This window comes from Telmatherina bonti (genome assembly GCF_933228915.1).
Source record: "Telmatherina bonti genome assembly, chromosome: 16".
Lineage (NCBI taxonomy): Eukaryota > Metazoa > Chordata > Actinopteri > Atheriniformes > Telmatherinidae > Telmatherina > Telmatherina bonti.
Window position 1 is genome coordinate 26,967,461 of NC_136614.1, and position 23,528 is coordinate 26,990,988.

The window sequence follows — 23,528 nt, forward strand, 5'->3', positions numbered from 1 at the left end:
AGAAATTTGATACGCGAACCAGATCGATATTGTGTTTGGAGGGAAATTGTAATGCGGTTAGTGTCGTGATGCATTCAGGTGACGACTTAAACGGTTTTATAGGATGTGAGAGTTTTGAGTTCGTGGCGTATTTGTCACGCGTTATTTGGTGACACAGCAGCTGCTTCACGCAATATCACGAAGGTTCTTATCTAATCTGATAATCCAGCCCTGCTTGTTATGAAAATTTGTAAAGATTCATGAAGGTGTCCAAGAAGTTTTCAGATCCAGATGTTTTTGCTGCTGCTGGCAATTTCTTCCTCCTGCAAAATGAATATATAGCAACATGTATACTGCGTGGAGTGCAAAGTCTAAGAAGTCTTTTTTTTTTTTTTTTGTCAAACAAAATTCTCTAAAACAATCTCAAGGGTGATTGAACATGGATATATTCTAAAATAAATTATTAAATTCCGATAATGCAAACCCTATTACCAGTTTGAGTGGTTAATTAGTTTTTGTGAACCTATATCTAATAGTCAAGAGAAATTTTATGGTAAAACATATTTGGATCTAAAAATATAAACAAATTGATGCCAGTAAAACACTAAACTGTGGAGAGAAGAAAAGAAAAACAGAATAATTTAAAAAAAAGAGATTGTATAATCTGAAAATTGATTCATAACAGGTGAGGGTGCCACGGTTAGATATAAAAGTAGCATCTACTGAAAGCTTGATCATTCCAAAGGCTCACCAATTTATGTCAGTCTTAATCAGAAATAACTGATCCGTTTCATAAGACGTGTGAGCCTTTTCCATGTATATAAGTCTCAGGGATAAAAGTAAGAGACAGAAACTAATAGTAAATATGCATAATCTTTGAGGCTTCAAGTGCATGAGAACCTGCCAGGCCATTTTGATCAATAATTCAGAAGAACGTTTGACAGTCATTTTCACTCAGCGCTGCCACATCCAGAAACACAACCTGAAATCACACAAGCAGAAGCCATATTTCAACTACATACAGACATGCTGTCTAGCTCTCTGGACTCATCTCAGATAAACAGAAAGCCAGTAAACTTATTTTCTGTGGTCTAATGAGTTGACATGTCTGCAGCTTTGTTGAAAGAAAGGTACCAGATTCCATGTGCCAAAGATTAAAAAGACTAGCCGGACTATTGTCAAAGAAAGATGTAAAAGTCAGCATCTGTGATGTTTTATTGTTGGTTTTTTAATGCATTATGAACTAATTTGTGTTTGCATTGTACTAGATGATGACTGTGATAAACTGTAAAAGAATTGCCTGTGTAGGATAAATAAAGTTTTTTCAGTCTAATGAGGGTGCTTCAGTATCCAAGGCATGGACACGTGGAGAGATATTAAGGTGTATATTGGGACTTTGGAAAGATCTGTGTTATCTTCAAAGTGACATGTTTTACCTGAAGGTCTGTGGTTATTTCAGCAGGACAATGCCAGATATCATCCTGCATGACTTCCAATTGCTTTGTGTCACATACATGGCTTCAGATGAAAATGTAGGGCAGATTATGACGCAGAACAAACCCACAAATGATAGATTTGATAGAACAAGAAAATGAAATAACAATCCAGAAATACTGAGTGACCAAAAAGTGGCTCCTCTATTCTCTATCGTAGCTACTGAACGCTTCCATAGTCAGCTTGCCTACTTCTTGGTCTGTTCACTGAAGCATCAACCACAGACTCCCAAAAGCTACCCAGAGACATGTATTATTTTCCTCGCTGTAAAACTCATATTTGAGAAAAACCCATAATCTTCTGTAGGACACAAGTCATGTGATGGAGGGGTGAGATCAAAATTCAGTCATCTTTGAAAGGAAAAGAAGCTGTTGAGTACTTGGTTGTATGTGATGGAAAGGTTTAATATTAAGTTGGCCTTATGGATACAGCAGACGTTACTGACATTACTCGAATAAAGCATTTACGGGAGGAGTTTTTGACTTTGATTTTCAGTGTGACTTCATCCCAATAAAGCCACACCCTTAATAGCAGCAGGAACATACCAGTGTCCCGTCTCTATCTCGCTGGGACCTGACTCAAACAGTGGCCATTGGTCGGCTTCCACATTGTGGTCTTCAAAAGCAGAACATGTTTGATTTTTCCCTGGTCAGGCCTCAAGAGTTTAGTTGATACAGCAATGTTGAATCAAGCTGGAAGATATTTAGCAAATTCAGACTTCTTATAGCATTAATTGAGTCTTTCCCCTTGCCCAGTCTCCCTGAATTAAAAATAACTAATAAGAAGTGCTTAAATGGCTTGGAGTTATTAGGAAAAGATAATAAGTTTAAAATGGTAATTGTGCACACATAAATAGCTTACTTTATAAGGATGCAGATAAATTCATGATTCATGTATTCCTGAAGAGGCTCTCTCCAGATGCATGTGGAGGTTATGCAGCTTTCACATAACTGCAACGTTGCTGCTCAGTTATGTGAGGCAATGTACCACATATTGAGGAAAAGTATACCGTAGGTAGTCTGACTGACCTGGAGTCATGATTTTTCTCAAAATTTCTAAATAATAATTTCAGCCGAAGGCATATTTCCTTCCTGTTTTCCATGGAAACTACAATGCTTCAGCATTGGTTAAGGGATGCTGTTTTTTAGAAACCTGCGTCACAGTACTTGCGTTTTGATATACATGATGTACAACTTTTTAAAAAAGTATATATTTTTCTAACTTTTTTCAGTACATCATTGATGCTACAGGTCCACACTGCAGCATTGCTCTGATCGGGGTAATGAAAAGCAAGGCTACTGATATAGTAGTAGCACCCATCTACTGATTGTGTACTTTAAATGTATGTAAAGATAATGACACAATCTGTATATCAAACTTTCTTTTAACTCTCAACTTTGCATGAAACAAGGCTGTGCATTAACAGCATCATAATGCGTGACTGCTGCTGTCTTGGTAATAAACCCTGGACTGGGATGAGCTGACATGAGGAGAGACAGAGCTCAGACATAGTGGGCACCCCTCAACATGGCTAAGAACATTCAAGCTGACATTCCTTTTTGGCACATCACATGTTTTCTTTTCATGTTTCCCAATGCAGCAGCTTGTTAGTCCTCAGTGTGAATATTCTGTCATTAAGACTCAAGAAAAAGACAAATGTGACCATTTATGTGACTTTAAAATAATTGTAAAACCTAAATTTATGAGGAGTGACAATAAAGAACTGTGATAATAAAGATGTTTATGCTGCATCCGATGACCTTTATGCTTGGCAAAGTATATACAAATTCAATCATGTCTTGGAAACCGGGAACCCAGAAACTGCAGCGGCTGCGAGCAACATGGGAATACCGTGTTGTATAAATCTGTCTGTGCCTCTCATCCCCACATGACTGGTTACTGATATTGTTTACTGCTTTGAGCCTCCACTGGGGTGAAATAATTACTGGCTTGAGCATAAAACTGTAATGTCAGACAGTGTGCATTCAAGCAATTCATGCTGATCCAAAGCCATCAATTGGCCTACTCTTTTGTGTGAGGTGTAGGAAGACCACTTCCAGTTTTCAAATGTTTTGTGTTCAGTGAGCATCAGCAGCAGGGTAACAGAGCTCTGCAGGTCACTAGATTATATCTGGGGAGGAAGTCGTGTCTGACACTCATTTCCCTACTGAGCCACCCAGCAATAGGTATCAAAAGCACTGAACCACTAAATTATACAACTCCCATTTTCTGAACAATGTATGTGTGTCTATGAAAGTGTGGATTCATACATGATGCCTTGTGTGTGTGTGGCTTTGTGCTTTTGCTGTTCCCCTTCCAGCCCTAATTAATATTTTAGTGACCCATGAAGATATACTGTAGAAGCTCATGGGCAGCGATGAGGGGATTTGAGAGGCAGCTGAAAGTGTTCAGATAAGCTCGGTTCAGATCGGCCCCAGTTTGCCGTGACCCTTTCATCCCAGCTATTTACATAGGTGGACAATAGGAGAGTTGCTCACACTGAGCACAATGCTAGCTCTGCATGAAAGCCCGGGCTTGGCTTTGATCTTTTATAGTGGGACATGCTTCATGTTCAGCCTCCAACTACTGACTTTGATGACAATCCAAAAAGAATAGTGTGACCTGTGCACAGACGTCTGTTGTGAGACACATGACAGACGTCTAATACCTGGTTAATGTGCCAATATTCTGAGACATAATTCATTTTGAGGAATCATCTCTTATTCGGATTTGTAAGATTTAAAATGCAAGTGCATGAGGACACAAAGAAGCATTTAGCATATGACATGTAATGCAGTGTCATGTTCATCACTTTGTTACATCCCACTTTCTTACTTTTTTTAACATATCTCCCAAATTAGGGAAAAATATATCTTTAAAAAGAATCAGAAACTAAAATAATCGCTTGTCTAAAGTGCGCACATATATATATATATATATATATATATATATATATATATATATATATATATATATATATATATATATATATATATATATATATATATATATATATATATATATATATACATATATATATATATATATATATATATATATATATATATATATATATATATATATATATATATATATATATATACAATAGAAGATGGATGGATGGATGGATGGATGGATGGCATCATGGATGGATAGATGGATGGATGGATAGCATTATATATGATGGTCAAATAATTTTATATAAAACTATGTGTGATATGAGGAGATATTATATATAACATTGTGGTTTGTCCTTGTAGCATGTGAACCATCCCTAAGATCACAAAGTTTCCTTGATTTCTGATTTTGCACAAGAAACTGCGATCATCAAATGAAAGCAAAGAAAAAAACGATTGGTTACATTATGAGATCTGGTCAGGTAAACTGCAACAACAACAACAACAACAACAACAACAACAACAACAAAAAAGGTACGGTTCACTTTTTTACACAGCTATAATAAAACTGGTGTTCCACAACATGTCTTCTCTGAAAAGTAAAAGTTATTTGTTGCTTTAATAAAGCTTCAAAAATACATGATCGTGGGCCGCACATAATTTAATTTGCTGTTTAAATCTGGGTTAAAGATTTTCAGTCAAACCAAAAAGCCCCCACCTAATGCCAGCAAGGTGTTACCCTGAAGGCCTGGTCTGAGGTCAGTGTAACTTGTTAAATCGTTACTAGTATTGACAAGCTTTAAAGCTTTGAACCTGAAGGAGAAGTTAGACGACATAATCTAATTTGTCCTCTCTCTGCTGTCTGAGTCCTGACTTTACACCTCTTAATGTTATCACTTCTGTGAAGAATACTAAACATCAGTGTCAATTCAACCAATCAGCTGAAGGTCAGTGAAGTAAGGATTCTCGAGGGCAACGTTAATTACCTATAATCTCATGGCAATGAAAAGGACTTTTTAAATACTTTTTGTTACATTATTTGGTGTATTTCATGCAAAAGGGGAGGTGATAATACAAATACATCACCGCTCAGAAGAAAATCATAACAAAAAAACATGATTTGCAGCCTCACAAGACAAACATTTGTACTTGCAGATTCTTTCTGAGTATTTTTAAGTACACAATCCATCTTCAAAGCATTAAAAAAACAGGTGCACTGAAATGATTCTCTTATAGCTGCAGTCCTCCAGTATATTGTATCTGAGCTGCTTTTTCCTGTGTTGACAAGCTAACAAGGTCTCAGTAAGCAATTTTAAATGTAGATCCTTTTTTATTTTGTTATCCATTCCTATGATGAACAAACAAATCTAATAAACGAAACAGTCTCTTCTCCAGAGGGTTCTTTCTTGCGAGGGATTGGAGTGATTTTCTCAGAGAACAACATGCTGCAGCAGCTGCAGCAAGACAGCAACATCGAGCAATGACGAAATAAAGCAGAACAGGGCTGATGGAAAGGCTTCAGTCCTCCTTTCAGTGCCACAAATGACTCAGAATGTCCTCAGCTTTGGGGTTTGTAATCATCATTTTGATCCAAATGTATTTATTCTTACAATAAAAGGTCCTTGCAACACTACAAAAGCAAGATCAAGCAATGATGGCTCAAAATTACCACTAGATTTTACAAGAAGTTAACAAATTCAGCTTTACTGGTTAGGCAGCCTTTATCAGCCTTTAAAATTAAACATTCAAGCTGTGAAACAGGGATAGTTTGCATGAACACAACAAAATCAACACGCATGACGAAAGAAAAAAAAACAGAAGAGTATCATATGCAACATTTGCATTTTTAATCAGCACACAGGCTCAGTACAAAAGACTTGTGCTGTGCCCTGTCTTCTATTGTGTGATGAAATATGGATGATTAACAGCTTCAGACTCTTATGTCATGAAAAACCAGTTAAAGTTTTGATGAGGTTTACAAGCAAAAACAACTTTGGTTCAGAGAAATATACATTGGGTTATAACTTTAGTTATTTTTCATGGTTATTGTATGAAACATGTTTAATTATAATGAGCACTGGAAGGACTTGACTCTTATGGAGCATACCGTTTAGCCCCTCCCATCAAGAACATTGCTTGGATTAGTGGCCAGTTTTGGTGAGCTGACTAAAATCATGAAACATTTACTGTATGTACATTTACTGCTGTACAAACTGGCTCTAAAACATAATTCCTAAAAGCAGTCATTTGTGAAGGAGTAACTGATGAGGAAATTTTTCTGAACTATACAGCCATCAGTACAGGAAAAGGAGTTGAGAATGCAACTTTCTGTGGACTACAAAAAGAGCGAGGCTTGTCAACAAGCTCCATAGACCAACATTTGAGAAAGAACTCTGGGAAAGATCAAATGATCTGATTGAAAGTAAACCAATTAAAACATACCTAAGTATTTAATCCCTTTTCAGAAAAAATGTCTTTGTCGCCAAAGAAGCTGAAAAAGAACACCAACTGTAACTAACATTTGCTTTTTTTTCCTTCATTATTGCTGACTGAAAATTCAACCTAAACAAGAGTTGGTTGAACTCATCCTTATGTCTTTTGCTCACTCTAAGCGTGATGTTGCATACAGGAAGAAGTAAAGTTAACAGAAAGGTACAACCCCAAAACTATGAAAGTTGAGACTTTTAAAACAAAAAAGGAAACAGGGTACAAAGATTTACAGATCCCATAAAACCCTCGTTGCATTCAGAGTGGGATATAAGCAACTTATCAGAAGTCAAAACTGAGGGATTTTACTAGTTTGTGAAAGATATAAGCACCTTTTGAACTTGATGGCAGCAGCATTTCTTTAAACAGCTGGAACAGGGTAACAAATGCTTGGAAAAGTCCTTGTCACAAATAAAAACAACAACTGGAGGAGCATTTGGCAACTAATTAAGTTTTTTGGCAATATGTCAGTAATGTTACTGTTTAAAAAGAATATAAGAGGGGTAGAGCCTCTCAGATGTACAGAAGGGCAGAAGTTCCCCAATTTGCAACACACATCACTATTAAATTATGAAACAATTTCAAGTAATGTAAATTATTTATCCCTCATATGTGAAATCAAATATGAACAAAGAATGTATAGATAAGTGCTCAGACATAGTGCAAACCTGTGAAAAAGAGACCTGAGATCAAAAATATATTTATGGCCAGTGATTTTCCTCTATCTTAGATTTTGTGGACTCAGATTACTTCTTGAATTGTATACTTGAATTGTTTGAATCCATCCTGAAGAACCGATGTAAAAGTAATAAAGCAAAAAAAAAAAAAGAATCTATCACATATCTGTTTTCTTGTGAAGTAACCAACGTACAGATATATTGTGCACCTAGACAGCCCATTGCTAAATGTTTCTGAATTAAAAGATGAACTTCATTACAAGCAGAAGAGAATCAATAAAAAGCGACCAAGCACAAGCTCTGACTGCCTCAAGATGTTTTACAACGAAATAATGGCAGCCAGAGCATCATCAATACTGTGCTCCTGTCGGTAATGACACAGCAGCATCCATAACCACGTGGCTTTCATTAACACATTTCTGTGAACTGCAAACCACATTAAAAACAAGCTGATCCTGCAGTGCTGCTGGTGAAAAGTCCACAGGCGTTGTGGCTGCAGGTATGTGTTAACATACATCACTTCTGCATTTCCATTTAGATATTCCTTGATGTAGTTTTCAGGGTTGGTTTTTTTTAAACCCTCAAAGCTACATTTTAATTTAAGTGAAAGATTAAAGATTTATTCATGTTTACCATTCCTCAGTTGTATTCTTTCTCCCTTTTTTCTTCCCAAAAAGTCCACTGGAGTCTTTATTTGTCTTGAAATGAAACAGTTTGTTAAGACAGTTGCCATTAATAACATAATATTCATGAAGACAAACCTAGTATATACAGAGAAAAAAATACCCATATCACCTTATTTTTCAACTGAAAGTGTGTTGTATTAAAATGGACTTTCCATTTCAAAAACATGTGCAGCCCTCTTTTGTTCTGCTCTCGGATAAACTGACCATTGCTGGCATGTACATTCCTCTTTTGGATTATTGTCTGGATCTCTTGTTAACTTGTTCTGCAGTCTTCTGGACGAGCTCACACTCACTGTCACCAGCTTTGACCTCATCATTAACTACCCCTCTGTTTCCCCTCAGTGAGCCATCAAACACTTGCCTCCCATCTCAGGCTCACCTCACCCTCTCAGCTGCACCTCTAGGAAACCAGTTTACTCATTACTCACCATTGTAAATAAACTTACCATTCCTGCCAGTGCGGGTTATTTCAAGTTCAAACTTACCTGATCATAACAGCATGAAGATATTTTTCAAAAGCCTTATTTTCGAAAAAGGGAAGAGCTGAAAATCGGACATTGAGGTAGCACTATGACAGATATATTACACATTGACCAGAGCTGAAGCTTCTGAGGTATCACAAATGAGCAAGACTGTGATTCTGGTTGTAAGTGTTTGGGATATGCAGACAGACAGGAATGTGACCTGTTCATCAGCCTTAGTGATGAGTACTTAAGCAGCAGAGCCTTATATGTACTCTTGCTTTGCATCATTTGAATCCTCAGTATCATTATGTTAAGCTTGCTGAGATACCTTTAAGGACCGTGCAGTATTTGCTGAGTATATGGGAGCAGTCAGAACTGAATCACAAATTAAGCAAAGAGGGTCGCTAACACAGAATAAAGACTTCAAGGCTTCAGGCTTATCATTAACTAGATTCTTCTTCAAAGTTCACTTTTATGAAGAGTCTGCTTGAGAATAAGCCAAACTACAGAAGAGTATTAACTGCAATGATAAGGACCTTATGGTGGGCCATTCTTTACAACCATTCATGGTGCCTTGTTACCTTGACTTAAAGACTCCAAACATGTTAGGTATCTGTACAGACTCTCTGAATCACTATCTGCTAATGATTTGTAAAGCCATTGCAAGGAGTAGAAAGTAGGATGGGTGGGAAGAATGCTAAGTCTGTATCATTCAATGACAAAGTTTATCTGAGGTGATTACAATGTGGTAAAAATTTGTGACGACAACCCTCTCTGGGCACCTCTGAACTGTCATTTCTGATCATTATATGAATTAGATTAATTCTATCATACAAAAAAGGACACTGAGACACTTTAACAGCTAAGTTCAAAGACCACGGCATTGTATAGCTGTTGAGAATATTACTGCAACTTTTTACCACAAACTGAACATTGTAACCAGTTGATCACTGTTTTCAACATTCCAACTAAAACCTGTACAGTCTTCAATTTAGCTTTTGGGTTTGTTGCAGTTCCTCTGACCGTTTCACAGCCTGACCTTGGGATAAAATTTCCAGGACGTCCATCCTGCTAAGATTGGACGTTCTGGTTAAAATGCTTTGGTGAACAATTAGCATGAATGGGCTGTTGTTTGGAAAGACCAGGAAACAAGAAATGCTTCTCTAAGATCATTGTTGATGTCTTTCCTCCATGGCACTGGCACACATCTAAAAGTTCAAGACCAACAAAGCACTAAAATTCCTGCTTTTGTAGATTTCCTCACACTGAAAATGTTGATAATGATAATCAGATACTGAACTGCATTAGATCAGCAGCACATGACTTTTTCCTCTTAATTTCTCTTGAAGCTGCAAGGGTGTTATTAGTAATCTACACAGTACTTCTGCTTTTTGGCCTAATTTTTTTTTTTCAATAAATAATCGTAAACTGTTATATATTATGTATTTTTGTTCATTCATGATTCTTTAACCAAAGCTTTAAGCCTGGTAAAGGCCAGATTTTGTTTTATGTCCCTTTCAACTTAAAACAAAATTGCACACAGGATGTGCTGTCTTTAAGTTTTCCCTCTGGCCCTGTTGAGAAACTCTCACTCGTTTCTTCAAAATACACTTGATGCGCTGTGAAGTCTGCCGACTGAATGTTATTCATTGCTTTCAACACTTGTGTTTACATGTCTGCATCACACCTTTCCCTGACAAAATGAGTTCAAATTAGTCCGTATACTTGTGTCAATATGTGCCCTGACTGGCATGAATAGATTTAAAGATATATTGTGTTCATTCCAGAGTTTACCGAACTGTGAATGTAAAGCAACTGCTTCGCTGCAGCTGTCACGGCGTCACACATCACAGGGTGATGTGTGTTTGCTTGGTGCCGAGTTGCTGTTGATATGTAATGTTTGCCATGGAGGGAATAGCTAGGAAGAAAAGGGCAATAAAATATGTTTTAATAGCACTGTGCCTCTTTTTTTTTAAATGAAAATGCAAGAAAAACTTCTTGAGAAATCAATCTTACTCTTAATGCTTTCCACAAAACAAATTAAGAAGTACCCTTCTGTGTATTAATGAACAAAGAGCTTACTCCCCCACTTAAATCAGCGGAGAAGCCTTTCGAAACTCAGAGCGTGAAAAATGACCTTGCCATAATGGCACAAAATGATAAAGCTGCATTATCTGTAAAAATGTTTCAGGGAGTTAATGTTGTGCTACATCACAGCCGATAACATTACAGCTCAGTATGCTGCAAAAGACTGTTATTTAGAGTAGTAATGTCTACATTCGGGATGAACTGCATTTTGAAAGTAATCCAGCACATTATTAGCAAGTTAATGAAAACACATAATGTCTGTACAGTTAAGTGCAAAGTACTTAGTGGGGAGGGTGCTGCAAGTTTGTCAGGATCTGGCTTTGCTTTTTGTATTTTCTCCCTGGCTGATGGGTCACAATGACCAGGTCTTTCTACTAGAGTCATTAACCCATTTCAGTGGCAGTTGTTGTGCATAGCCTTTCCAGAGATTAAACTGTGCCTTAAGCGCCAAGAGAGTCTGGCTTTTTATGACCTGATATCAGCTTCCACTTGGAAACCCATAGAAAAGTACTGAAGGGATGCAGCTACAATTCACCCTTTTGCTTCCAACTCAGTTGCAAAGATCCTGTCTTTTGTAAAACTGGAAAGTGGGGTGTGTTTTCAGTTGATATTTTCCCCCAGTTTTTTGCTATGCCTGCCTTAGCACATTAATCTCTCTTCACATTTTGTTCCTCCTTTAAATAGGGGAAACATTTTCACTTTAAAGGCCTTAATCTCTTTATCCAGCAATCTTTTCTAGTTTGGTTCCATCAACTTGTGGTTACAATCTGATGGGAAGTGCCATGTGCTGATCAAACAAACCATCAACTGTCAGTGTTATCTCTGAACACTTTGTTCAAAGTTTTCTAATCCTCAACATCAAAAGAGTTCATTAAATATGTTCGTAAATTGTTCTTGCATTTAAAATTACAATGTAAAAAAAAAACTACACACCCAATCATCCATACATTTAATCATATATTTGTCCGCTAAGTCACCTGTTTACCAGTAAATATTGCACGTGTTCTGCAGTGTAAACTTTTTTCATGATCAAAGTTATGTAACTGTGCATCATGAATTCAAGCAAAACTGTGATATGTCTTAGTCCCCTGGCATAAACATAGTACAAGGTGTTAGTGTGATAAAGTAATATATAAATACATAAACATGTTTCCCAGTACAGAGCAACTTTACAGCTGCCACAATGATAAGAATCCAAATGCTTAATTTGCTTTCTATATCTTCACATATGACTCACATGAGACTTTTATGTGAGACAGGAGAGTGTCCCACCCTGCAAAGGAGGGTTAGTTTTGCACATGAAGTGGTAGATAATAAGCGAGGGAAAAACCAGTTTGTACCAGAACGTCCTTCTGAGGGCAGGTAGATGAGGCTGATCTGGAGGAGGTTTGGATTTTCTTAAGATTTTAAGCAGTCTTGGTTTCTTGGATCTTCCTTAGTCATGCTTGGCATGATATAAACCCTCTCAGAGAGACTTGCTTTTTGTAAAAGCACTTCATTACAAAGCTACAGCAGGTGACTGTATTCTGGTGGAGTTGCTATGGATTCAGGAAGGGAAAGCAGAGGGCTTGACAATCTTGCATTTTATGTGAGTACTGTGTCAAATTTATGTAACATTGCTGGCAGTTTCAGGAATTCTTCTTTTTCTTGTTTTTGCATTTTCTCAGTATTGTTTCCTTTCTCTAAATGTCATGATGCGGGCCTGTAAGAACAAATCGTGTGAAGGCTTATATGACTTTCTTTTGCTTCTGCATGCAGCACTAGAATGGAAATGTATTTCACTGTACATATTGTCAGCATCAACAAGGAAACCTTATGAATGTACACATTTCTTTAGGAAGGACTAAAGAGTACCAAAAAAAAACATTCAATGAAATTAAACTGATGGTGTGTATTGGTCATAAAATTTGTCTTTATTGTAATCGTAACACCAGTATGTCTCCAAGTAAACTTATGATGCCTGTTTAGTAAGAAACTCCTGGTGAAGCAAACTTTGCCCTGACAAGTTAGGTGTGTAATTTTTAGATTTAATTGAACATGACTTTTTGCTCTCCTCAGCACTTTCTCTGCTTGTTTATCTCTTTGTAACTTTGAATGTGCATGTTTTTTTCCCTATGGCACTGCAGATGGATGAGCAAGTCAATGATCAACCTGCAGGAAAGGCAGATAACGCATGTGGGAGTGGCTGTGTGGCAGAAGAAGACAGAAATAAACCAATATATTGCGTTACTGATGTCCCTCCTTGGTACCTTTGTGTCTTCCTGGCCATTCAGGTGGGTGTAATCCATGTTGTGTTTTGAATGACAAGGACCAACTAAATCCCTGCCCATTTCTCATGTTGTCACAAGGAAACGTGTAGGAGCTAGTTTGCTTTTTAACAACTTTCGGTAAGTGCACAAGGCAGTTGTTAATTATTATTTTGAAAAAATAAATTATTAATGTAAATCAATCACTACATGGTGGCACACCAGGAACTAAAAACTAAACATTATTAGTCTAAAAAGGTATGTATGAGTCAGTTTGGGACTGATATGTCTCCTGGTAAACCGCAATCCATTGTCTGAAACTGTATGCCGGGGCCTTTTTGCTGTATGGGTGTAAGAGAAGGTGATGGTGGGGGGAAAAAAATGGTGAAATTCAGCACAACAATGCAGAAATAGGTAAATAAGAGCAGAAGAATAAAAAAAAGAGACAGAAATGCAACCTGTAAAAAGTTCCAGATTTACCTTTAAATAATTGATTTATCTTTTCAAGCTTGAAAACTACTAGAAAGAGATAAATGTTCCTCTTCTAGTAGTGATGTCAATGATAAAACCTTCAGCTGGTTGACAGAAAACTCTATGGTAAGGCAAAAGATTACATAAAGGGATTTACTTATCAATCAGATGATAATTGGAAATACGTCATTATCATTACTGTCGTCATCACCATTAGTGCACATTTTTGAAAAAATATGTAAAAAAAAACAAAAAAAAACAAACTCCCAAGCTTGATTCAAAACTGCTGCAACTAAAGTTGTGAAATCGAGTTTAAAAGAGCCAAAGATTTAATCAGACTTCTTTTGATTTGTTTTTAGGAGCATTAAAAGTAAACACCCATGCTCCTCATTTTAACTCGTTTATGGGAAGAAAACTTGACCCAGATGATCTTAGAAGTCTCAGTGGCTCATAAAGCATCACCAGATATGTATGTTGAATCAGAACCAGTCAGAGAAGCAACATTTAAATTTTTTGGCTCACAGGAAGCCAATGTAGGGAAATAAGAACCAGACTTTTCTTTGTCTTTTGTGAGGACAGCAGAAGCTTTCTGGAGAAGCTGCTCACCATTACAGTAATCAAGCCTACTCAAAGCAAAAGCATGAAGAAATTTTTTTACATCATGCAGAGTTCTCCTTACTCAATGTATACTAAAAGTATTAGCAGTAGTAAAATGCTGATTTGGCTATTGTGGAAGACCAAATCTGGCCATTTGAGGACAAGGAATGTAAAGTGTTTTTGATGCTGTACCACAATAACTCAGAGGCAAAAAACTGTAAACTACTGAACAATAATAAGAAATTTAAGAAAGATTACAATAAGAGACATCACATTCATCACAGCCGGCAGTAATTTTGGACAGCTGAGCTTAATAAAAGTGAATTATATATATAAAAAATAAATAATCAGTATGAGGATAACGCCAACATATATGGAGCTTATATGAATTGTTGTAACCACATCCCACCAATCATCATCCAGTTATTCCTCTTTAAAAGCAGATTTAACCTCAGATGTTCTTGTATAATTTGAGGAAAGGACTTTACAATCCGAACTGAAAATAGCACTTCATCGGAAATATTTGCTTACCTGTACAACTGAAACCTTGGTAGCAAGAAATCACTTTGAAAAAATTAAACAAGCTGTTACAGATTTGCATGTTTGTGATGTCTTGTCACACCCTGTATGATACACCGGAGCAGACTTTCTACCACATACACAAATATTACCAGTATGATAGTGAACACCCCCCCCCCCCCCCCCCCCCCCCCCCCCGTTTTGAAATGGGATATTCTTAACTAAGCAAGCTGGAAAAATAAATCTAATCCATCTCACAACCAACCGCTGAGGGACATCGTACCTAAAGGGGAAAAAAAAAATTCAGATTTTTTACTGAGATTAAATATTTTAACTTGAATTGAAGGACAAAAACCTCTGTTAAATCGTTATCATTGCACAGATACTCCTACGCAATGCATCAGTCTCAAATGCTGTGATCAACACCCGCATCCAAGGCAACACTGAGCACAATCCATCATCAGCATTCATTAAAAGGACATTAGTTACATTGAGGAGGGCAGTTTCAGTTACAGAACATTATGAGCGGTACAAAGAAAGCGCAGATGATCCCTGGAGGGATTTTAGATGCTAGCAAAGCACTTTCTACTTTCACAAAGCAGAGAGTGTGTGAATGTAGGTTCAACAGTGTCGTCACTGGTAAACTCAGGACTTACTGACTTACATCACAAGGCAAACATAGTCAGCAGGTCGCAACGCAAAGACGAAATAAAGGCTGCAATAAATGTGACTTTGTTGTCCAACGTTCATGAAGAAAACAATCAAAGTTAACTTAACACAACACCAAACTTGTTCTGTCCAGAAAAAAAGCCTTTTAATAGTGATCAGTTGATGAAAGGATTTTCACCACTGGGTGGCGAGAGTTATTATTCAAGCAAAAGTTATTTCGAAAGTGTAAAATGTAAAGTCTGATGCATACAGGAGTAGGCTTGCTGCGTTTTTGTTGTATGTAATCAGGCAACGTCTCTTCTGCAGCATTACCTGACAGCTTTCGGTGGGATCATCTCCATCCCCCTCATCCTCTCAGAGGGCCTGTGTCTGAAGCATGACAGCCTGACCCAGAGTCTGCTCATTAACACAATCTTCTTCGTCTCTGGCCTCTGCACTGTTCTGCAGGTTACCCTCGGTGTTAGGTGAATTCAATCCACTGTATAGATTTCCTGCTATGTTTGATTAGCCCCGCTTTCTGACCCAAGCCACCCTAACCACCAAATACAAGGAGTAATCCATCCTGTTGCATCCACTTTGCATAAGCCTTTTGGTCAGTGGTAGCTTAAGGGGTCTGAAGTGGATAGTTCAGAATGACAGCTGTGCAATTTAAATTTATACATGTAGCTTCACATCAGACATTATCACACTGTGTAGGGCTCATGCATCCCAACAAATTCAATTCAACAAACAGACAATCAAGGTCAGGCAGTAACACCTGGTGCTTTAGTAGCTTTGGACATCAGTTGCATGTGCATTCCCTAAATGTTTGGTTTTTTTTTTTAACAATTATTTATTGTTCAACTGTTTTATTTCTCTTTATTGCGTTTGAAGGCTTCCCATCCTGCAGGGAGGAACTTTTGCCTTGGTGACCCCAGCCATGGCCATGCTGTCCATGCCAGAGTGGCAGTGCCCTGCTTGGACCCAGAATGCCACTCTGGTCAACACCTCCTCACCTGTCTTCAAAGAAGTATGGCAGACTCGTTTGAGAACAGTGAGTCAGCATGAACATATTGCATCTGATAAAAGCAGGCGAACATCTACAACAGTGTTACTCCCAACATAAGAATAGTGACTTTTAATTGATGTTCATGAGTACTGTGTTTCTGTCCACAGCTGCAAGGCTCTATCATGGTGGCATCTCTCCTCCAGATACTGGTTGGCTTCTCTGGCCTCATTGGCTTCCTCATGCGCTTCATTGGCCCCTTAACCATTGCTCCCACCGTCTCTCTCATAGGTCTATCACTGTACGACTCAGCTGGAGATAAGGCTGGCAGCCACTGGGGCATCTCTGCTATGTCAGTATTCCATCACTCTCAGGAAATTCCAATAAAAGCTCTTTTTTTTTTTTGTTGTAAAATCTGCATACTTGTTGTGATGTCAACTACATGTCATTATGATATTCTGGGCCTGCGATGGACTGGCGAGCTGTCCAGGGTGTACCCTGCCTGTCGCCCAAAGCCAGCTGGGATAGGCTCCAGCTTCCCCGCGACCCTGGATTGGATTAAGCGGTTTAGAAAATGAATGAATGAATGATATTCTGTCACATACACAGGACTGCAGCGCTCATCATCCTGTTCTCTCAGTACCTTCGTCTCATACCGATGCCTGTTCCTGCATACAGCAAATCCAAGAAACTGCACACCACAAACTTCTTCATCTTCCAGGCAATGCCAGTATGTTATTTTCCATCACACACTGAGATGTCGACAGCTTCAGACTGTAATGTCTTGTGTTATCCATGCCATTTTATTTCAAAAGCTAAAATACACACTAATATTAGTTGTTGAATAGATTCTGCTGGGCATTGCGGTCTCGTGGTTAGTGTGCTACCTCCTCACCATCTACGATGTCCTACCGTCTGATTCGTCTGTGTATGGTCACTTGGCTCGCACTGATGTGAAGGGAAACGTTGTCAGCGAGGCTTCCTGGTTCACATTGCCTTATCCAGGTACGTACGTTCACTAGGTAATCTGATTGAAGATGGATTTTCGGACCAATCAGTAACCACCAGTTGGACTCCTTGTTTAGGTCAGTGGGGGGTTCCAATGGTGAACCTGGCAGCTGTGTTTGGCATTCTGGCTGGGATAATATGTTCCATGGCAGAGTCCGTGGGCGACTACCATGCATGTGCAAGACTGTCAGGGGCTCCTCCTCCACCAAAGCATGCCATCAACCGGGGAATCGGGGTTGAAGGGCTTGGATCTTTGTTGGCGGGGGCCTTTGGCACAGGCAATGGCACCACTTCTTTTAGTGAGAATGTGGCAGCACTCGGTATCACCAAGGTAGGAAGTATGTACAGTTTTTTCTCTTCCAGTGGAGAAGATACTTAGGAAATCAATGTGGGAACCAGATTTATTTATATGATTAATATGTTTTTTATAATGTGCCCACTGAAGTTTTCTATTGCCCCAAATTGCATGAGCCATATATAAATATATTTTATATATATATATATATATATATATATATATATATATATATATATATATATATATATATATATATATATATATATATATATACTGTAGCTATAGTGCATAGTGTTTTTGTGGCAACAGGTGGGTAGTCGAACCGTGATTCTCCTAAGTGGAGTTTTCATGATTTTGATGGGCATGCTAGGCAAAATTGGAGCCATCTTTGCTACCATCCCGATGCCTGTGATTGGAGGGATGTTCCTGATCATGTTTGGAGTCATAACTGCTGCAGGGATTTCTAATCTGCAGGTGCAATTCTACACATTTTTTTAAAATTAAAATATCATATTTTTATAATTTACAAATGCCTTTTTGCTAAAAATGAAGGTTTTTTTTTTTTGTCTGCTTCAACATCTCATTTCAACAGTTTACAGACATGAATTCTTCCCGGAATATCTTTGTGTTTGGTTTCTCCATGTTTTCCGCACTGGTCATTCCAAACTGGATCATGAAAAATCCAGGATTTTTTGAAACAGGTAAATAATCAGCTCACGAGAAAATTAATTCATTATTACAACTTTTAATCTCAGTTACTTTCAGCTGTTTTTATTCTCAAGATCTTATTTTGATCACAAGGAAGCCACTGATATTAGTTTTAACTATTTTTTTCTCTTGTCCTTTATGCGTGGTGCAGGTATCAAGGAGCTGGACCAAGTGTTACGCATATTGTGGAGCACTCATATGTTTGTCGGAGGCTTCCTTGGCTTTGTCCTAGATAACACAATTCCGGGTAAGCTCTGGTGAATAGCCGTTATTGAATCAGTAACAATCTCAGTTGCAATCTCAGCATTGCTTTTTCGGTAGCTTACTGGAAAAGCTGCGTTTTTCTGTGCGGTTGTTAATGACATTGTTAACATAGTTTTGTTCTTGCAATACCAAATCAAAACACTTGTAATATTAGGTATAGATGTTAATGATCAGCCAGTCTGACAAGTTTCTGAGGTCAAAGGCTGAGATTTAATATTGATCCCTCAATTGAAGTGTGATTAAAAAAAAAAAAAAAAGTCTAAACAACAATTAATGACTTGTAGAGGTTTTACAAATGGGCCACACAAAGCAGAAATGAGTGCATTAATAAAGTTTTGACTAAAACCATCACATTTGCATATCCATAAATGTTTATATGGCCAAACTTATGGGGGTTCCCTGTGATACATCATGGTACGACCACTGCAGGCCTGCAGGTTCGTCAATCAGAGGTATTATTGAAATAAATATACCAGAAATGTGCCTGTAGCCTTTTCTATTAAAGGAGCTAACATTTGCTGCCTATAAATTGATGAAGGACCTTTCATCCATGCATTCATTGGCCACACACATTTATTCCAATTCAGGATTGCAGGGTGCCTGAAGAGAGACAGGGTATATCCAGGACTGGTCGCTACTTGATAAAAGACCTTAAGTTATGATATGAGCTTCATATATATGCAAACAAAAAACTGAGCTTTCATTTTTATAGGGGGAAAAAAACACTTAAACAGATCTAATAACTGTTCTGTTGTCATGCAGGAACAAAGCGTGAACGTGGCCTCCAAGCCTGGGATGGGGTACACTTTGAAGACTCTAGTAACGCCTTGGTGTCTGAAGAGGTGTACGACCTCCCCTTTGGTATTACGCCTTGCCTCGAATCTAAGTCTTGGGTTCGTTACATCCCTTTTTGCCCACAAAGGAGTCACACACCTCAGCATAAGTCAGAAGAGGACACGTCACAGAGCCAGGGGATGGACCACAGAACACAAATGTGAACTCAAAGAAAGAACTATGACATTTAATATATTTAATTCTCATCTGGTTTCTTATGTAGTAACTGGATGTGCAGTTTTCTCCACTTATTTTGGAATTAACATAGATTTGTATGTTTTTCAAGATGCAAAGTTGATTTTCATGGCTTGTGTGCGTTTACCCAAAGTGAAATTAAAAAATACTCAAGAGTGACCGGTAGCCGTCGCATTCTGTCAGCACTAATAAAAGACAACTGAATGATCAGCGTGTAACTCTTGTAACATTTCTCATAACAGCAAACTAGAACATGGTCCCATTCAGTTCCTTATTTCAAAGGAAATTAAATTCAGCCTCTGGATAAGTTTATTATCACACAGACACATCTCTACATTTAGGCAGCTGCTAAAATATCCCCAGCAGCAACCCTGGAGCTGTTATTGTGTTTCCTGTTTCAAAAACAAACAGATAACAAATCTTCTCAATCTCCCTGTTTGCCTTCCACGCTGTCAGCTCTTTGTGTCTGTGTTCATTTCCTCTGTCTAACCACCTTTGACAGGCAGGTGGGATATGGAGCAGTGCTTTCATCTGTGGAGCCATCGCTTTTTCCCTGAGGCCTGTTTTGACCACTGTTCGATGTTTGGAACAGTAATTCTGTTTCAGGATGGTACGACAGTGTGAGCTATAAGGTGTAATTTCCATTTCTTTCAGCGTCTGGATGCAGGTTAATGAGAACGCTTTGCAGAATATGAAATTGTGGATCCTGATGTTCTGGAAAAGGATTTTGCGCAGTGATTCTCAGTAGGGTTTTATGTAATACTGAAGCAGCCATCTGCAGCAAATGATGAAGAAAAACCTCCTTGCCGTCCCATTTTTTTTTTTATCATACTTTTTTTTTTTCTGCAGACTTGAGGAATAACTTCTACCATCTCTTTCTGAATCAGCATCCTCTCATTCATCTTCCTTGCATGCATCAAACCACTGAATGAGGTCAATTGTGAGATGTTAAAATATTCAATAACAAATACCAGTTTTATGCTTTTAGCATAAAAAAAATTATGTCAAATAGAAGAGGCAGAACACTGCAAGTCACAAGAGGAGAATAAGAGAAAGGAAAACTGTATTCACCAGCACTGAGACACACTTCTCTCACTCCTTTATCCAAACACACACAAGCACATCAAAGTTATCATATTTCAGCCGATTTTATTTATAGTATCCACGTTCATTCATATGAAACATCATTCATTTGACAGCAGTAATCTGCTTGAATAAGCACTGTAGTAGCTTAATTTTGCCTCCTTGCTTCGTGGGTTTGATTTGTAATATAAATGCAGCCTTTTCAATTTGTTATCATTAACACGCAACAAAAGAAAAATATCCTGCTGATCCAAAAGATTCCCACCAGGTCGGCTGAGATCCAGTGGTACACTTTATCACCATCCAGAGGGAATTAAGAGGTGAAGCTTTTCTTCCCTGAAAATATTCCACTGTATAAAAGAAAAGCGTGTAAAACCTTTAATGAGAGTTTGTAGATGTGTTCATCAAAGAATCCCACTTGTTTCATTTAGGAAGTTAAGCTGATATCGTTACAACCAGCAGTTGTAACACAACAACTGGAAATTCAGTAGGCTCACTCAGTAATAAAAATGTTAAATTCATTCATTAAAAATCAGATTAGGTTATGGACTAATAAAGACACCCAACTGAGAGGAAGATTTGGGGTTTTTGCATTGAAGAAAAGCCAAAAGCACCATCTGACTGAGCTGCTGTTTTTAGATGAAAAAAAAAGAAGGAACGTCAAAACAAGACACATTTAAGTTTATTCTCATATGGTGAGCAAAGTTATCGTCTAGAAACCCTATAAATCATTCATGATTTGTAGCTGAAGCTTCTGACAGTCTAGATTTTATGTACATGTGGAATGTTTTGACTAAGCTTACAGCAGTGGACTCATCTGAACTGGCAGAAGAAACACGAATAAGTTCACTCAAAAGCCTTCAGAAGCCCCCAATCTGCATTTATTCCAGAAAATGACCCTGTCTACATCAAAGCTGGCGTCTCTCTTCTCATTTTGTAACACAAGCAATCTGTGTTTCTTGATGTGAGAGGATTATTTTTGTCCTACATCAGGAAAACCATCCCCATGACAACCATCGTCTCGCCTACCAGGAGAGCAGATCTGTGGAAGACATGGTCACAGTTGCACTTTTAAGCATCCGAACACATATGTAATAGGGCTGTGACGATATGCTTTTATTCCGATTTGATTCGATTCCGATTTTTTGGGTGCCGATTCGATTCTCAAAATTCTTCGATATTGCTGATTTTTGTAGATTAAAAACAACAACAAAAAAATTATAAAACTTTTTTTTTGCTCGTAATTTTTCTTGGTTTCAGTTAGAAAAAAACAACACAGTAGCCAGATCATCATTCTGCTGCTATAATACCCAAGAAGACAGGTAAAAATATCAATGAAACCAATAACAATGACAAAAATTTTATAGTGGATTAATTTTATTTAATTGAAATAAAAAATCAATTTTTTTAACAAAAAAATCTATTTTAAAGTTGTGAAACAAAAAATCCCAATTTTCGATTTTTTGATTTGATTTTCCCACCCGTAATATGCAAGGAGGGTTTTTGCTCATTTCAGCTCTGCTTTTAATATGATCTGCCTCATGAGGTGGTACACAAACTCAGCAAAGTGTGGCAGCCAACTTCACTCTGCACATGAATCCTGGATTTTACCTCACAGACCACAACACACAAAATCTCTTTAATGCAGGTTCTGAGTTCATGGGACCTGCAGGGATATGTGTGTGTAGTCCCGCTCCTTCATCCTCTTTACACATGACTGCAGCCCCATTCATTCCACCAACAGTAAAGTGAAATTTGCTGACCCAGTCCCGTAGGAGTGATCGGGCTGTTAAAAGATTAATGTGCTCCTCATCCAACAGCCCACCCACCATCCATCCTCCAGTCAAGATCTCCAGCCCATCTGCAACCCAACCACCTGTCCATCCCCCAGACTTGCACCATCTTCTCAACATTGTTCACTGTTTCTTTTCTGTTCATACTGGATGAAGTGGAGAGGTCTTGTCACTGTTTTGGGTGTCATTCTGTCGGACTGTTCTCAATTCATTCCTACCACTCACCAGAGGTCATCATCGTAGTTCCTCTGTCACAACATGTCACATCTCTGTCAGCTTACTGTCCAACTCTGCAAATCTTGTACCACGACTAAGTTTAAATATCCTCTTTTGTTTTGTTTTTTATGGTTTTAATTTAAATTTTCAGTCCTTGTGCTCACCTGTATAATAAATCAGTCCTGTGTCCAAACTAGTTGTTTCTTGTTGTCAGTTACAGAAATGTTTTGATGTAATTTTTTCTAAAATGGGACCAGTCACTCCAGTTTTGTGTTTGATTTTTGGGTGATTTTTCTCAGTTTATTTGTCCTGTATTGCCTCTTCTGTCTTGGTATCTTTTGCTTTACAATGTACTCAAAGAAAAGTCTGCACAAATCCACGTGTGAATATGTGAGTAACGCAGCTTGTACCTGGTAAAAGTGTTATGTAATAAGAAAACAGGTGAGAGCTTAACAAAAGGCTGAAATACTTAACATTCTGTAGTTTACCAACAAAACATCTTCTGCCTTGTCCTGACATACCTCCTCTGTCACATCAAACCATTTTTAAGTTAAGTTTTGGCAATCGTCAAGATTAAATTTTTAAGTTAACATCAATAGTTCAGAAATTAGACTCTAGGCTAACTTTTTATTTGAAGAACATTCAGAGGAGATTTTTGGCTTCCCAATGTCATAATGAGTCTCTCACACTCCTCAATCTCAGCCCAGTGGAGTTCCTCTTGTAGCCTATTCATGAAGAAAACCACTAGAAGTGAAGGTACAACTTATCCAGTCATTAAAACTTCCAGCATACTTAAGCACATAGCAATATCTGCTTCTTTACCTCCTAATCAGGACAGACTTTAACAACTTTCAGCTCTTCTCTGGTCGA

The 23,528-nt window shown here is 37.9% G+C and overlaps 1 protein-coding gene across 1 annotated transcript; it reads left to right on the forward strand.

Moving 5' to 3' along the window:
- Positions 1-12,886: 12,886 nt before the first annotated feature.
- Positions 12,887-19,535, forward strand: LOC306767218 (solute carrier family 23 member 1-like; the record flags this gene model as incomplete). The annotated part of the gene is made up of 11 exons (XM_079255142.1): positions 12,887-13,045; positions 15,581-15,738; positions 16,148-16,307; positions 16,430-16,611; positions 16,869-16,989; positions 17,108-17,264; positions 17,345-17,598; positions 17,875-18,039; positions 18,158-18,266; positions 18,425-18,520; positions 19,300-19,535. The coding sequence occupies 11 exons, from the start codon at positions 12,887-12,889 to the stop codon at positions 19,533-19,535; spliced, it is 1,797 nt and encodes a 598-aa protein (XP_079111268.1).
- Positions 19,536-23,528: the final 3,993 nt, after the last annotated feature.